This window comes from Talaromyces proteolyticus (genome assembly GCF_021365285.1).
Source record: "Talaromyces proteolyticus strain PMI_201 chromosome Unknown BGW36scaffold_8, whole genome shotgun sequence".
NCBI classification, from domain to species: Eukaryota; Fungi; Ascomycota; class Eurotiomycetes; order Eurotiales; family Trichocomaceae; genus Talaromyces; species Talaromyces proteolyticus.
Window position 1 is genome coordinate 1,811,343 of NW_025764284.1, and position 14,168 is coordinate 1,825,510.

At 45.8% G+C, this 14,168-nt stretch overlaps 5 protein-coding genes across 5 annotated transcripts; 2 read left to right on the forward strand and 3 right to left on the reverse strand.

Moving 5' to 3' along the window:
* Positions 1 to 573: 573 nt before the first annotated feature.
* On the reverse strand, positions 574 to 1,828 carry BGW36DRAFT_299836 (uncharacterized protein; the record flags this gene model as incomplete). Its single annotated transcript, XM_046211568.1, has 3 exons — positions 574 to 1,433; positions 1,494 to 1,629; positions 1,700 to 1,828. 3 exons carry the CDS (start codon positions 1,826 to 1,828, stop codon positions 574 to 576), a joined length of 1,125 nt encoding a protein of 374 aa, XP_046070670.1.
* Positions 1,829 to 3,576: 1,748 nt separating this feature from the next.
* BGW36DRAFT_429405 (major facilitator superfamily domain-containing protein) lies at positions 3,577 to 5,740 on the forward strand (the record flags this gene model as incomplete). The annotated part of the gene is made up of 3 exons (XM_046220684.1): positions 3,577 to 4,068; positions 4,117 to 4,517; positions 4,567 to 5,740. 3 exons carry the CDS (start codon positions 3,577 to 3,579, stop codon positions 5,738 to 5,740), a joined length of 2,067 nt encoding a protein of 688 aa, XP_046070671.1.
* Positions 5,741 to 6,016: 276 nt separating this feature from the next.
* Positions 6,017 to 7,477, reverse strand: BGW36DRAFT_398744 (uncharacterized protein; the record flags this gene model as incomplete). The annotated part of the gene is made up of 3 exons (XM_046218440.1): positions 6,017 to 6,347; positions 6,423 to 6,501; positions 6,688 to 7,477. The coding sequence occupies 3 exons, from the start codon at positions 7,475 to 7,477 to the stop codon at positions 6,017 to 6,019; spliced, it is 1,200 nt and encodes a 399-aa protein (XP_046070672.1).
* On the reverse strand, positions 7,271 to 8,083 carry BGW36DRAFT_203901 (permease for cytosine/purines, uracil, thiamine, allantoin-domain-containing protein). The gene is made up of 2 exons (XM_046209877.1): positions 7,518 to 8,083; positions 7,271 to 7,452 (listed from the first exon to the last, which is right to left on the reverse strand). The coding sequence occupies exon 1, from the start codon at positions 7,996 to 7,998 to the stop codon at positions 7,519 to 7,521; it is 480 nt and encodes a 159-aa protein (XP_046070673.1). The 5' UTR covers positions 7,999 to 8,083; the 3' UTR covers positions 7,271 to 7,452; position 7,518.
* A 2,126-nt stretch (positions 8,084 to 10,209) lies between these two features.
* BGW36DRAFT_361226 (uncharacterized protein) lies at positions 10,210 to 10,991 on the forward strand (the record flags this gene model as incomplete). The annotated part of the gene is made up of 2 exons (XM_046214258.1): positions 10,210 to 10,743; positions 10,797 to 10,991. 2 exons carry the CDS (start codon positions 10,210 to 10,212, stop codon positions 10,989 to 10,991), a joined length of 729 nt encoding a protein of 242 aa, XP_046070674.1.
* Between the last annotated feature and the right edge of the window lie 3,177 nt (positions 10,992 to 14,168).

The following is a 14,168-nucleotide window of genomic DNA, read 5'->3' on the forward strand; positions in this document are numbered from 1 at the left end:
CATCGTCGACTGATCACACTCAAGCAATTCTTACATCAAGATATAGAGTTTAAAGAATGCCAAGCTGATCAGAAAGGTTTAACTGAAGAAATCCGGAAAAGAAGGTTCAAGAACGCGTACTACAGCCACCGACAGTTCCGCCACAACATTGTTAGAGCAGTCATCCTCGAGGCGCTTATGTCCTTTCGGAGATCCTTCGGATATCATTTACCTATCAATTGATGCTTGAAGCTGACAGCATAGAGTGGATCAGTGCTATTGGCATGTGATATGTCATAATGAATGTGAATGTGACCCAGAATTCGACATCTTTGAGCTACTGCCTTATCAATAGCGCGGGTTGACCGTGTTTTCATTTACTGTAGATAACGCACCATCTTAAAACCTTAACTTATAATAGAAAACGCAAGAATGTGTCTATTTGAGTTAACTCTAATGCATGAATTACAGAGGTGTTAATGCAAGGCCGCTTCATACAAAATCGACTAATCCTCTGAATAATAACGAGTCTTTGTTCAATCCACCGTAAAGTTCAAGTTGATTATCAGTGCATACAGAACAGCATGCACTACATCACCACAGATCCTGCCGCAAAGACAAGGCGTCCGTATCAGCGGTGAACTCACCATGCAGCCGATCCATTTCCGCCAGGCTCCTGGCGATATCCATGCCGCGTAGACGCTCTTGCTCCACTCTTTCCCAAGTCCATTCCTCGCCTCTAGAATTTCGGGCACGTTGGCAGTCTTGCTGTGATTGCGTTTGAGTCTTACCGTTACGAATACGGCCTTCCTCCTCTTCGATATTCTGTGTTGTCTCCAGCGAAAATTTGTCCTTGAGCATATCCCAGGTATTTTCAATGTTTGCAACGAGCTTGAAGGGCAAATCGTAGTATTCTTCAAATTTTTTGGAAACAGTGAGCTTCTCAAGCGGTTCGTTGCGCAAACTGGTGACCAAATCTTCTTGTCCTGGTCGCGGTGGCAGAAGCCCAGAGACTTGCAGCATAATTTCAGGTGAAACAGTCCGGCGGCCTTTTTTCCAGACACATTTACTTAAGGCTGATGCAAATATTGCATCTTCCTTTCTCGCTAGATCGTTGAGTTTTCCCTGTCGCGGACTGTAGTAGTTTGGCGGCAATAGCGTAAAGCTGCGTGGCCGATGTGTGTCCTTGCGAACGAAGTGGGTAACTGTGTACATCCATTTCTCATCCCAGGAGAGTACACGAGTCCAAATTTCGTAGCTTTGAAAGGGCTTCACTTCTTTTCGGAAAGTACAACTTACTGCGCCAAGCGCCAGGCCGATAAGGTCGTCTGAGACGCCCAGAATCCCGGTTCGTTTACGCGCGTTGCGGGCGTAGTCGACGCCACTTGAAAAGAGGGTACACATCAGATGGGCGCGAGCAATGTCTAGATCGGCAAAGTATGTGCTATTTGACTCTGTCTTTGTGTTAGACTATGCTTTTAGGGAGATGGGGATAGGCGGGAATGAGAACAGACTGTGCAAGTTGTAATCAAGTTCACCAAGGGAGTTTCCGGATGAAAGTATCATCGGTTGGAATAGCTTAGCTGGAGAAGGTCCATCTTTGGGTCTGTTGGATCGTAGTAGCCAGCGATATCCTCGGAGTAGACGAATCTACCATTTTTCGATGAGCGAACAGAGGCTAAGGTATATTTGGTGGAGGAACTCAAGTCTTAGAACTTACATGCCATGCGAATGGGAGACTCTTGAAGTTGCTTAACAAAAATATCGTCACAAGCACTTTCCACACTAGTGACCATGAGAAGGGAATCCAAAACTCGACCAGATGAAAAGGCTCCGAGTTCAAAGCCATTCTGATGCTATTCTAAGGAAATCGTCCCTAACAGCGTTGGAGGTCCCAAGCAGAGATCTCAGAAACACATCAGCAAGAGAAATACTAGGAGTAAGATTCTTAATTTCCTATAACTGATATTGTGTGGACTCTAAAGATGATGCTGAACGATGTCGGAAGCTAAAAGGAAGACACCGAGCGGTGAATGCTAGGGATTGGCCAGGGATCACATCATTATTGTCAAATGGATCTGGAAAATGCAAGCAATAAAACTATCATGATTTCTCACTCGGCCCTATTTGGTCTTGCGACGTGTATCTGGAGCCACATTTCTGGAAAAGATACGGGATAAACAATAAGCCATAATATGAAATATGCGCCAGGAGCGCACGACTCCTGTGCAGCGCAATTTCCGAGGAATTAGCCGCCTTTCTGGTGGCGCGCGTCTGTCTCGACCGCCAGAGTCTTTGGTGAGCGAGATCAAAACAAAAGAAAAGCGTCATTTCTGTGCTGTCCTTGCATGCGCCATCTTGTAGGAGTGTGAGCCACGAGTGGAAGAGAGTTTGACTTTCAATGAGGAGCTGCAGATCTTATCAGCATCCAATAGTCGTTACTGCTGCACGGTGTATCAATAAAAAGCGTTCCTCATGAAGCGGTGTTCCTGCATGATGGCGAAAGGAAAAGATATCATAGATCAAAGCGGAAGCAAGCTCCGGTATTTAATACGGGTTGTCGTTACGGTAAGGACGCGTAACCTGACAGTCCCACCTGTCAGATGCGAGGGGTGGTGGGTTATTATGAGACTATCACAACTTCCTCCTTCCTTCTTCCTATTGCCATCCTTCATCGCAAGGACCTGCATGTGGGTTTTTGCGCTGCCAGTTCACTGATTGCTTTCCATGCATCAAGGCTTGCTTGCCCCTATCGCCAACCCGAATCAGATCATAATCTCCCGGATGACACCGCTCATCCCCACGTACCTTGATTCGTGCCCCTTTGGTTTGCTTCTACTAAATCGCTTCTAGGGTGCTTGCCAGGCCAATGTGGATTACCAGCTCCAAAGTGACGTTTCTTTTTTACGCCTCAGCCTATTCGTACTTTTGCAGGTAAAATGGCTAGCTGTCAAATGCAGCCATGGAGTCGTTCATTTGTAGAACCTCGACTCAGCTGAATCTAGACCGACAGAAAGCTCATACGCCATTGCGGTCAACCAGAATCGGGTCTTCAAAATAAGTTTGTGGTCTAGTACAAAGCTGTGTGCTCTAGATCTGCATGGAATGACGATTCGTGCCGGATATACGGTCGAGGAAATGGGACCCATAACCATCAGAGGGCCCTAAACTAGCCATGTGCCTACTTTTGTCCCTAGCATCACACCACTCGTTCTGAACTTCCCATCTATCACTGCTAGTAAAGGGGAAAATGAAGTGGATGACCGATCACGTCCTTGGTGGATACACTAATCCTGCAAAATGCGCCCATCTATTTTCTGGTGCTGTCATACGGCTGCCTATAATGTGCATTCACCTTCATTACACGCAGCTCCACACGAAGGAGCACAGGGCGCATTGTGTCTAGGCACCCGTGCTATTGATATTGCTTCCCTAGCTGTGTTTTCCAAGAACCAACCTAGGTCTTTTTGTTTTTTTCTTTCTAATGGTGCTAGTTAACCCAGCTCTTAGACCCCCAACTATCCAACGCATAGTCTGACCGGTTGATTATATCTCACATCATTATCGTACCTATGGGGCTAGGTTGATCAGAAAATTATGCCGCTAGAAAAACCTTCCTCTAGCCATGTCGCCAACGCGGCTAACATCTCTCTTCCCTTGTCACCAGTATTCGAATCTCATGGAGAAGAAAGCTCCTTAGAAGAGGATGAGCAGTTCGCCGATGCGCTCGAAGAGCACACAATGACAGAGCAGGCTGATGAAAAGAAAGAAGATTCAAAGAGAGACTCCAAGATTGAGGATGATTTTGAGTCAATTCCAAACTTTGACGAGAATAAAGAGGAACCTGGCATGGAAAACGAAGCGGTGAATATTGAGAATTCACAAGCTGCAGAACCATTGACTACGGCACTCGTCACCACCAACGCCACCGTAGAGAAGAACAAGACGTCACCTATGTCTAAGGAAGTGGAGGAGGATGACGAAATTACCAAGCCTGAGTCTCTGAGCGCATCGGCATTATTTTTGGTGGTTCTTGGGCTCTGTCTCGCCGTATTGCTGGTGTCTCTAGATAGGACCATTATCACGACGGTACGTATGGTATCATATGCCGCAACGCAAAACTCACAAAGTCTCTAGGCTATTCCTGCAATTACAAATGAGTTCAAATCTACCTCAGCCGTAGGCTGGTATGGCTCATCATATCTCGTTACGGCCTGTGCACTACAGCCGACATACGGTAGAATGTACACATTGTTTAATGTGAAATGGACATTTCTCCATGCGGTTGCTCTTTTCGAACTGGGCAGCTTAATCTGTGCGGTTGCCCCAAATTCGACGACTCTTATTATAGGCAGAGCGATTGCAGGCTGGGGTAGTGCAGGAATTCTCACCGGTGGATTTGTCGTAATAGCATTTGCTGTACCGTTAGAGAAGCGACCGATCTATACTGCAGCAATTGGGGTGATGTATGGCGCTGGAGCTGCTGCCGGCCCCGTTCTCGGAGGGGTTTTTGCTGGAATGGTGACCTGGCGGTGGTGGTAAGTAGAGAGACCCTATTCATGAACTGAATAATGCTAACTCTTCCAGTTTCTACTTTAATCTCCCAGTGGGTAGTGTCACATTGATTGTCATTGCCTTCTTTTTCAAACGAGGAAGCGCACCTCTTCATAAAACAAGCTTTATCCAGCGCATGAGGCAGGTCGATATTCTCGGCAGTGCCCTAGTCCTAATATCTTTCACCATGCTCTTCCTGGCCCTCGAGTACAACACACAGGGATATGAGTTGTCAAGTGCACTTGTAATCGGTCTATTTTGTGGTTTTGGGGTCACTCTTTTGATTTTCGTTGCTTGGCAATGGCATCGTCAAGAACGGGCCCTTATAGTGCCAAATGTTCTTATTCAACGAACGGTTGCTGCGGCATGTCTTCTTGCATTTTTTATCTATGCTGTTCTAATACTACATGGATACTACTTGCCCATTTGGTTTCAAGCCATTCAAGGCACATCTACGGAAAGTTCCGGTGTCAGTATGCTAGCATACGTTCTTCCGAACGCTATATTTGGTTTACTTACCGGTATTTTCATCACCAAAGTTGGGTACTTCGCTCCTCCGGCTATCGTCGGCTGTGCCATTACCGTTGCTGGGTCTGGACTGATCAGTACTCTCCAACCCGCAACTGATACAGTGAAATGGGCCGGCTTTATCTGCTTTGTAGCTGCTGGTGTCGGCATGGCAATTCAGCAAAGTTTTACTGCAGTGCAAAGTGTTCTTCGTCTGGATCAAATTCCCATTGCAACGGCAGCAGTCACCTGCTTCCAAAGCCTTGGCGGAGCAGTTTTTATCTCAATTGGCAATAGCATTCTCGCGAACGAGCTTCGCAGTGCGAGCCAAGCCAACGAGCTACCAGGGGTAGATATTGGAATTGTCTTATCGGCCGGAGCTACACAATTCCGCTCCACCGTCCCTGCAGACTCTCTCCCAGCGATGATAGATGTCTACAACATAGCTTTACAAAAAGTATTCACTGCAGCAATCCCCCTCGCCGGTATTGCATTTGCATCGACGCTTCTCATGGAATGGCGTAATGTGCGAATTCCATCTCATGGCAACTCGGCAACAAGTCTAGAAGCAGCAAACGAAGTCCCAGTTCTGCCCGATGTCGATGTTGAGACAAGAATATCACCCATCACTACAAGACTCGCGCACGGCCCAAATTCAGGCGGTAACAGTAGTCGCGGGAGTAGTCGGGGGACTGGCTGATAGAGTACATACGAGGGTCGCGGTTAATAATATATATATATATGCTGACACTCATTTCCTATTCACCTTAATGCTATTTCTATTACCATAATTAGACATTCTTTTGATTTGGGCGGTTTAGCGTGTTGGGCTGTACTATTAATTTCGTTTGTTACATCTTTTCTTGTGTGGGCTTTAATGTGATATTACTTTGAAAGGATCAATACTAATACCTTTTTACTTGACTCCAGAAGAATGGATAAATTAGCGGAAATCAAGAGCAGCATCAAAGTACTTTTATATGTGTGGAATGGATTTTAGCCAGTCAATAGATACATAAGAGCCTGCTGGGAGAGCTCTCAGCGACATAATCATGAGCACAAAGGTCCCTATTCTAGCAAGCGCGTATGTAAAGAGTAAAATAACTAAAACCACAATCTCGGGTTTTGTTTCATCGGGATATGGATTGTCAAAGCTTGGTAGGCCTGGTAATTGAAAGCTTGCCAGCCACCCCCTCAGGAACGGCATCTGCATCACCAGAAACATAGGTAAGCATAAACAAATGGAAATCACTGAGAGCACTCTCCAAGCCAGTCTCTCAGCTGGTGTGGGAAAGCTAGAGTTCCAGCTAAAAGAAAGCGTCATCTAAAATTAGCGCGGGGAACAGAAGAGGAATGAAAGGAGTTGGAAAGAAAGGGCTCACGCTGCAATATGGATGGCGGAAAAGGCCAGTGAGGCCAGTAAAACACACAAGTTGCCCAAGAGTTCTTTACGCAAGGATACTATTTCGCGTGAAGGTATATTCTCTATTTTTCGTGCTGTTTCTTGCTGTAGTCTGTCTTGTCGCCGTATCCTTTGACCTTGAAATATATTCCATGTCCGAATAGGGGATTTGCATATTATCAAGAGCAGTTTCCATAGCACCCACGCTTCCCGCTCATCGGAATGTGGTTTGTAAGAAATCCAACCCTCTCTGTTGTCGGTCAAAAGATCTCGAAGCTCTGAGGCCATCTCATCACTATCATGGTTATATGGTAAATGAATGAGAATTGGCGCACTCATATCCTTTGGTTTCTTCCACCAAAAGGCATATGAAATGAAAGGGCAAAATAGAAAGGCTAAAGTCGTGATTTCAAGCGGCGTGATTGGTAGGTGATATGCAACTCTGGACAATAAGTTGACAGTTGTGTAGATACTTTGGATAAGACTAAAAACTTTTGCAAGGGAATCTACTTTGGATCGGTCGTCAATGTCTCGTTTGTCGAAAAGAGAATAATTGATGATCCCAGCTTTGAGAAGAATCCGAACATGCCTGGATTCGACTACATATGTTCGTTTATCTTTGGTTTGCAAGGCGAGCCCCCTCATATTCACACAGAAAGCATGGGTTAGAGACCATGACTCGGGACTCCATTCGGGCTCTCCTAGTACTGATGAAGGAGGCACCGCTCCTTGGTCAATCTCCTCTTGGGCAGACTCGAAGTTTGTAAGCGTTTTCTGGGCCAAGAAAAACTGGCTTACTGCTTCATTCACCAATGTCAACTCGGGGTATACGACGACGAATAGCCAGATTAGCACTTTCTGGGTAAAGGCTCTCCATTCTGGCTGGCGGTTCTTTGGGACTGATAGATGCAGAGCTGTCCAGGTACAGGCAAGGATGGCTGAAAGACAAGTCCACAGTATGTCCCATGATGAGCGTGAATTGTCATCAAACTGCCAGCCTTCCAAAGGCGCTGTTGATGGTGAGGTTGTTGGCATCCGCACAGGTAATGATCGATTGAGCTATTATACAACAAACCTTACGGGTACTTGCAGATATACCCTCCACGACGGATGTTGAGAAAACGCGGTAGCAGTGCCGTCATGTCGGTGCCAGCAGAAACCGAGTTTGCAGCAATATTTGTTCCCAGTTGGGCCAGCGTGAAGCCGCTAGCAATAATGAAAATGCCGAACCGCTCACCAGAGCTTGCGCCGACAAGGAACTGAGACAGCAGTTCCGGCGGATTCCAGATGGTAGTGCCAAAGATAACAGTCGAGGAAGATGACGCGATGATGCCGATGAAAGAGGTAATGGCGAATCCGAAAGGGATAGAAATGAGCTGGGACCACAATGCACTCTTGGGAGTCTTTGCGAAGTGCGAACATGTTAAACTTGGCAGTTGAGACGAATAATCAGGGGGTCGGGTAGCAGTGGGACTCCACTCCCGCCCGGATCGGCACCCGCCCCTTATTTTTGGCCGACAGGGCCCCGTCCATACATAATAAGCACACACAAACATTTATTCGCTACACTACCACGGTCTTTTCTTCTTCCTCTCGCGTCGATCGTTTCAGGTCGTTCAGTCTATCTTCACCAGAAGACCCAACAGGCACTCGGATTGATCCGATGAGAACCTTAACGTGGGCTGAGTAAGATCTAGCCTGCCAAGAGCACATATAATTAAGCTGATTACATACTGTTATGAATATGATATTGATTCCAAATACGAAGTGCGTTGGTTGAAGAAACGATCAATTGACGGAAAATCGCAGATGACTGGCCCAGCATCCATGTCCGCTTAATTCTAGGCAGCGAATCGGATTTCCCAACATCAGTGCGCAGCTTTGCAATATGCATCGCTTCAGCTCCTGTAGTTCGGCCGTATGCGGGGCAATAAACCATTCTTATTGGGCCTTTGAGGTATGTATTCGCCACCTGAAGAGCGCCTGGGGCGCCTGACAGACATCGAACTTGTGAAGGATCATTATGACACGTGATTAGTGATCTGGTTGTGGTCTTCCTCCTGCTGATTTACCTTTATTATTTAGAATTTACACTGTTGCTGGCAAGATATGAATCCTCTTGACCTATTAATAGAGACGTTGGCATTTTAATCTTATAACGGATTTAGTGGGGCCTTCACCCAATTATTTCACAAAGGCTGTCATCATATAGTAAACCTTAATATCCACCTCCAACAGTCAACATTATTATTAATGACCAATGATGACTATTATTTTCTTAGAACATTAGTTTATCGTGCAAATTGACAATGTATATCATCCGAGTAGTAACTTGCGGGAACTTCCCAAAGGCAGCTGAACCCTTAAGCTGAACCCTTAAGCGAGCCGTGCTTGTCTTGATGACGTTGGGCCTTACACCCCCCAGCTGTCAACATGAGTTAACATGAGTCAAAGGAAAGCACTAGGGTCTAGGCAGCTCACCATTGCGGCGGAATGACCTTCTCAAAACAACTGGCTGGCAGATCCTCAGACCCTGGCCGTGTGTGGCGCCACAATCCGGCAAGGCTGACCCGGCTAAGGACTCTGGCCAGAGTGTTCACGGATTCGCCCTCTTCTACTATTCTACATATGTACTGAGTAGATGAGCGTTACTGTGGCTGTTGTGACCTCATTGATAGTCAAACTAACTGTGGATGTCTTACATGAACGAATTAGATCCACTTCACTTCTTCTGTGTTTCAGGCCGCCGAGGTGGCAGCACAAGCCTCAGCACCTCGTCACAGGCGTTTATCGTTTCAACCTCGTTAGAGCTGTCTAACTCCGTCGAGATTGAAGATAGTAGCTGAGCAATCGCAACCCAGAATAGCCGACTGGACGACGCTCTAACCTGACCTAGCGAGGCTGATCCAGTAATAATAGTAATTCTGTTAATTATAGTGCATGTTTAACCACCGAATCTACGTATGTAATCTCGGGTGCAACTATAAAGATTTAGATGTGACCCCACTAAATCAGCCTCCCCCTGCTCGATTCAGTTGGATCCAATGAGAATCACTCCAGGCAGATCACCGCGTCATTGCATTTATAGCCTAGAAAGGAGTCCCAATGGCCTTTACCCAGTTGTGTCTTCTCGTTGGTCTGTTCAGCAGAATTAAAACCGAATGAATCCCTTATTCGGGTCATGGTTGATTTGATCGTGGCGATAGTGCATCTGAAAGGGGAAAACCATTCAGTATTGACTTCCAAATAATGTAATGTGCAAGGCGTGCTTCGGCGTAAATTCAACAACAGTGCAGGTCTTCTATGCACTGTGCTACGTATCTTGTCATATAGGTATCTATGAAGAAAAGCAATTTTGAAAGGGGGGAATATGACATATAAATTGTCAACGATATGGCATAATTATGACTTGGAATACTGAATCAAATTGATACAAACCCTTATGAAAGCTAAAACTACATATTCTATTACATAAATACCGAAAACGGATTTTTGAGTTACAACTGACACCTGTATCAACATGCCTAATGTTGGAAGACCCAGTCGCGACTGCCATGCATGTCGAGAACGCAGGACTAAGGTTTGCTTACGGATTGATTTGGGATATCCTAATGTCGTTTCTAGGGCTAATATTAAACAATTGGTAGTGCGATCTCGAACGGCCCGAGTGTCGACAATGTCAACGGCGACAAATGAAATGCCCCGGGTATAGAGATGATTTAGATGTTCTCTTCCATGTCCAAAGCGTGGCATCATATCAAAACAACATGTCAAGAAGCCGTCGTCGACTGGGTGCCAGAGAAGGGAGCAGTCAACCATCTCCACCGCGAACCCTACCGGAGGCTTCCTGTGTGGTGGCCAGTATCGTGGATGACGCAGATATCACTCGGTCGTGGAGAGAGTTTTGCAATTACCTCAACACATCCATCCAGGCCACTCAGGCCCAACGACCTTATTCTTCGCCATGGTCATCACTCTCTGACTCCTGGAATGATTACCTGCTCCCGCTAACTATATACCGATTCTCTTTTGGTATGATCAACGGACAATCTCAAACTTTACCGGAGTTCATTTCTTCCTCGCTTGATAAAGTCGATAGTAACTCGGCGCTTTATCTTGCCTATAAAGCGATTGGGTGCGCATATCACGCCAAAAGACTAGGAAATGAAATCGCTTCTGCTTCTAGACCTGTTAATGCCCATTATGAAGCCTTATCTGTCGTTCGAAGCTTACTAGCCGATCCCGAAAATTGTAAGGATGATAGCACGGTACTGGCGGTCTGGTTTCTAGGTCTTTTTGAGGTGTGACTGAAGGCTATTATTTGAGTACGACTGTTTTACTGATCTTTATATAGGTTATGGTGAGTACCCAGGATGAAAGAGCCCCTCGAGTTGTGTCTCCTGGCTGGGAATTTCACAGCAAGGGACTCATAACGATGATTCATGAGCGTGGTCTTGAGCAATTTAGTCGTCAGGATGGCCGGGATTTATTCTGGGTTATTTCCACAACTATCGTCAGTCTACCTAAATCTCGCCCAGCATTCTACTGACTTCCTTTTAAGCAATTACAAAACCTTTTGACCGGTCAAGAATATCCAACAGACATTATGCTGTGCCTTAATGCAATTGGTGAACACTGTAGTAGTCCCTATGAAGACTTGCTACACCGGATACTCCAGTTCACTTGGCATTGCACGAATATGTGTTTTCGGATTCGACAGCTAAGAATGGAGGGCAATTTTAATGACATTCTATCCACCATACCCCATATACTCGAAGGCATGGAAATTATGGAACAACTATACCAAGTGTCACAGGGGCAGCATGCTTCACAAGATGCCCACCAGCATGCTATATCGAACAGATCACACGCATATGTTAACAACTACCAAAACTGTTTTCGGATGCGACTTCTATCGGATTTTCTGGAGCTACTTTCATATGCATGTCAAGTACCCAGTTCGCGGCAAGACAATTTGAATCAACACCGTTGGCATTGTATTGATGAATTACGGAATCTCGCGGAGGGAACAACCTCGTTCCTTTTCGAGTGTTCCAGCGCATGACGACTAGAAAAGCGAAAGAGTAATTAAGAGCGCGGACAAATCCGCTTAGTCTCGTCTAATCTTTCCTTCCATTATTGGAAGGGGATGGAAAGGAGGCAAAGCTAGATGGCGGCCCAGAAATGATGTCGCAAATCTGATACATGTTCTCGGCTGGGACCCTGATTCAAGAATTCACGAACTGCAACTGTCTCATCTTGGCATTGATTCATGCATTCTGGTCACGCATTCCGGTCACTAATACCGCTATGCGGGAGCGGAAAACGACTAGATCGTTTCAAGAATATGCGCACAAGTTGGTCACAATCGAACTGCCGAGGCACTAGCATTTCGCATACGTGTAGGCGAAGGCAGCATACATTGTAAAAGCAGTAACAAATAAAATTAGAATTTAGAAGATTGGTATTTTGGGTTGCTCATGATTTTACAATGTGACTGTATTATTGGCGATATCGATGTTGTTAATGTTGAAAATAGCATAGAGTCTTAAATGCAATGTCCTAATTGGTCGTCGATGTTTCTATCTTAAAACACCAGGCAGATAGATCGTTTTCATATGTTGTCAAGTATGGGGCCAATTACGAGTACTTATGTAACCCATTAACATTTGGACTAGTTGACTATGTTGGTAGTAGTCAAAGATAAATACATATATTGGCTGTTGGAGCGGGGTCATTCCGCCAGTGAGAAACGGTATTATAATGAAGCCGGGCTAATTATTAATAATACTAATACAACTTATTGTCAGCACCGCAGCCCTCGCTATGGTCTAAAGCCATCGTGATCTACTGTACCCATATGCACTATCAAGATTAGCTAGGATAACCACATCCCAAGAAGGGAAGTGATGATGTCGATTGCGTTTCACTATGCCAACCCTGTTCCAACATTTGAATGTCGAGTCGAAGGAGGCCGGGAAGTACACTTGTAAAGTTGGATGGCCATTTTCGCACAAGTTTGGCCAGTATGGGAAAAGAGTGCAAGCTTGTGGGAGCTAATCGAGGCGCTGCAGTATGCAAGTATAGACTCAGCCGTACGCCTTAAAAGTCAACAGCGGCTTTTTGGCATTATTATGGCTTGTTAAGTTGTTGTTCTAAGAATCTACACAAATACACTTGCCTTGGAATGATGACCTTAAATAGATTAATATAGATGAATTTGTACTAATATTACTTGATATTAAAATATTAGTCATGTATATTAATAGATTCTATTAATAAGATATTAAGTAATAGGATTCGGAATAGGCTTCATGGCCAATCGCCGCGCGGCCGGTGACTCCACTGGTGGCCCTCGGTTGCACTAGCCTTGATTGGGAGTCCCCCTAGCTGGAAAGGGCCAACTCATCCCAATGCGGCAAGTCACTGACTCTCCTGTCGATCGACAAGCAGCAGTTCTGAAACACCGAACTTGCTGACTGTGAACGTTGAGGTTGGTGCTAATTCTAAATCTTGTCAACTCGGCCCGCCACATGTGCTCTCTGTGCTCTAGGCTGCCGTGATGCCAAACAAGAGCATTGTGTGACATGTATACGGGGGATGTTATCGTACCCCTCCCTCCTGGTGGAGCGTGGAATTGGGCAAGCCGGGGAACACGTAATTACGGCTGGGTAATCATAAGAAGAGTACGTACAGCATTGATTATCTATCAACGTTAAAGGCCCCGCCTCTAATCGTGTGCGATGCCGATGCTCTGGAACGGGTCGTCGTCGCCCTTCCTCGTCGCAGCTGGACACGGGATAAAGGAGCCTGAGAGACAGTTACACTATGCGTTGCTCTTCGGTTGAGTATGGCTACACACACTCCATTGTGCTGACCTAACCAGAGAACAGAGAAGCAGATACCAACTATCAATATTACTTGTGTATGAAGTGGTCTTCATCGAATATCCGTTTAAGCCCGGCCCTGAACAATAATTACATCTCGTCGCCAGCCATTGCCATTCGCCATTAATTATTGTTAGACTTCTGCCTCGTCACGCACCAGGGTGGAGCCAAATTAATTCGGTCAAGCGTAGCCGCTCGGCGCTCCCACCCATGGGCCAGTGCTCCTCTCCTCCACTCCCAAATAATATTAATTGTTCCGTATACTCTCAAGTCGCCTCTTGTACCACGCACCAATTTATCATCCCAGTCTCCATGAAGAACATCATTCTTTTTGTCTCTTATATCCGCCGATGTGACAAAGAGGCTAGAGTCTTGGTTCCTGTCCCTGCCGACAAACAGCAATTGACTTGTCAAGTTATTACAATGGTTTGCCGACTACAGCGCCGCGCCACGCTGGCTTCATTTCCCGCGTAATTTTGCCAGTTGCTTGTCGAGTTTGCTGGGTGTCGGTCCACTGCTCATCAAACGATTGAGCATCCATTCTAGATCCACCAAACCGCCCAATGCTGCCGGGCCAATTTCAAGAACGCCAGGTCTAAGCTAGATAGGTGTTCGTATTACTGGGGCTCACGCCCGTGCGTTTATTATTGCTGTTGCAGGCTTGCTGCAGCTTATGTGGAAAACACCATCCACTTCCGCAAGAACCTGAGCCTTGAGCTCTTGCTTTTTATTGTGGTTATTTGACGTTCATTTCCTTTCCCCTTTCACCACCTGATTACTCTTCTCTTGGCCTTCTTCGCTATCCTTATTGCAATTGTTTGCCGTGTTGACTTTCCACT

What these genes read in the sequence shown, in the direction of transcription:
- BGW36DRAFT_203901 (XM_046209877.1), bottom strand. Translation starts at nt 7,998, where the DNA reads ATGTTTGTGTGTGCTTATTATGTATGGACGGGGCCCTGTCGGCCAAAA.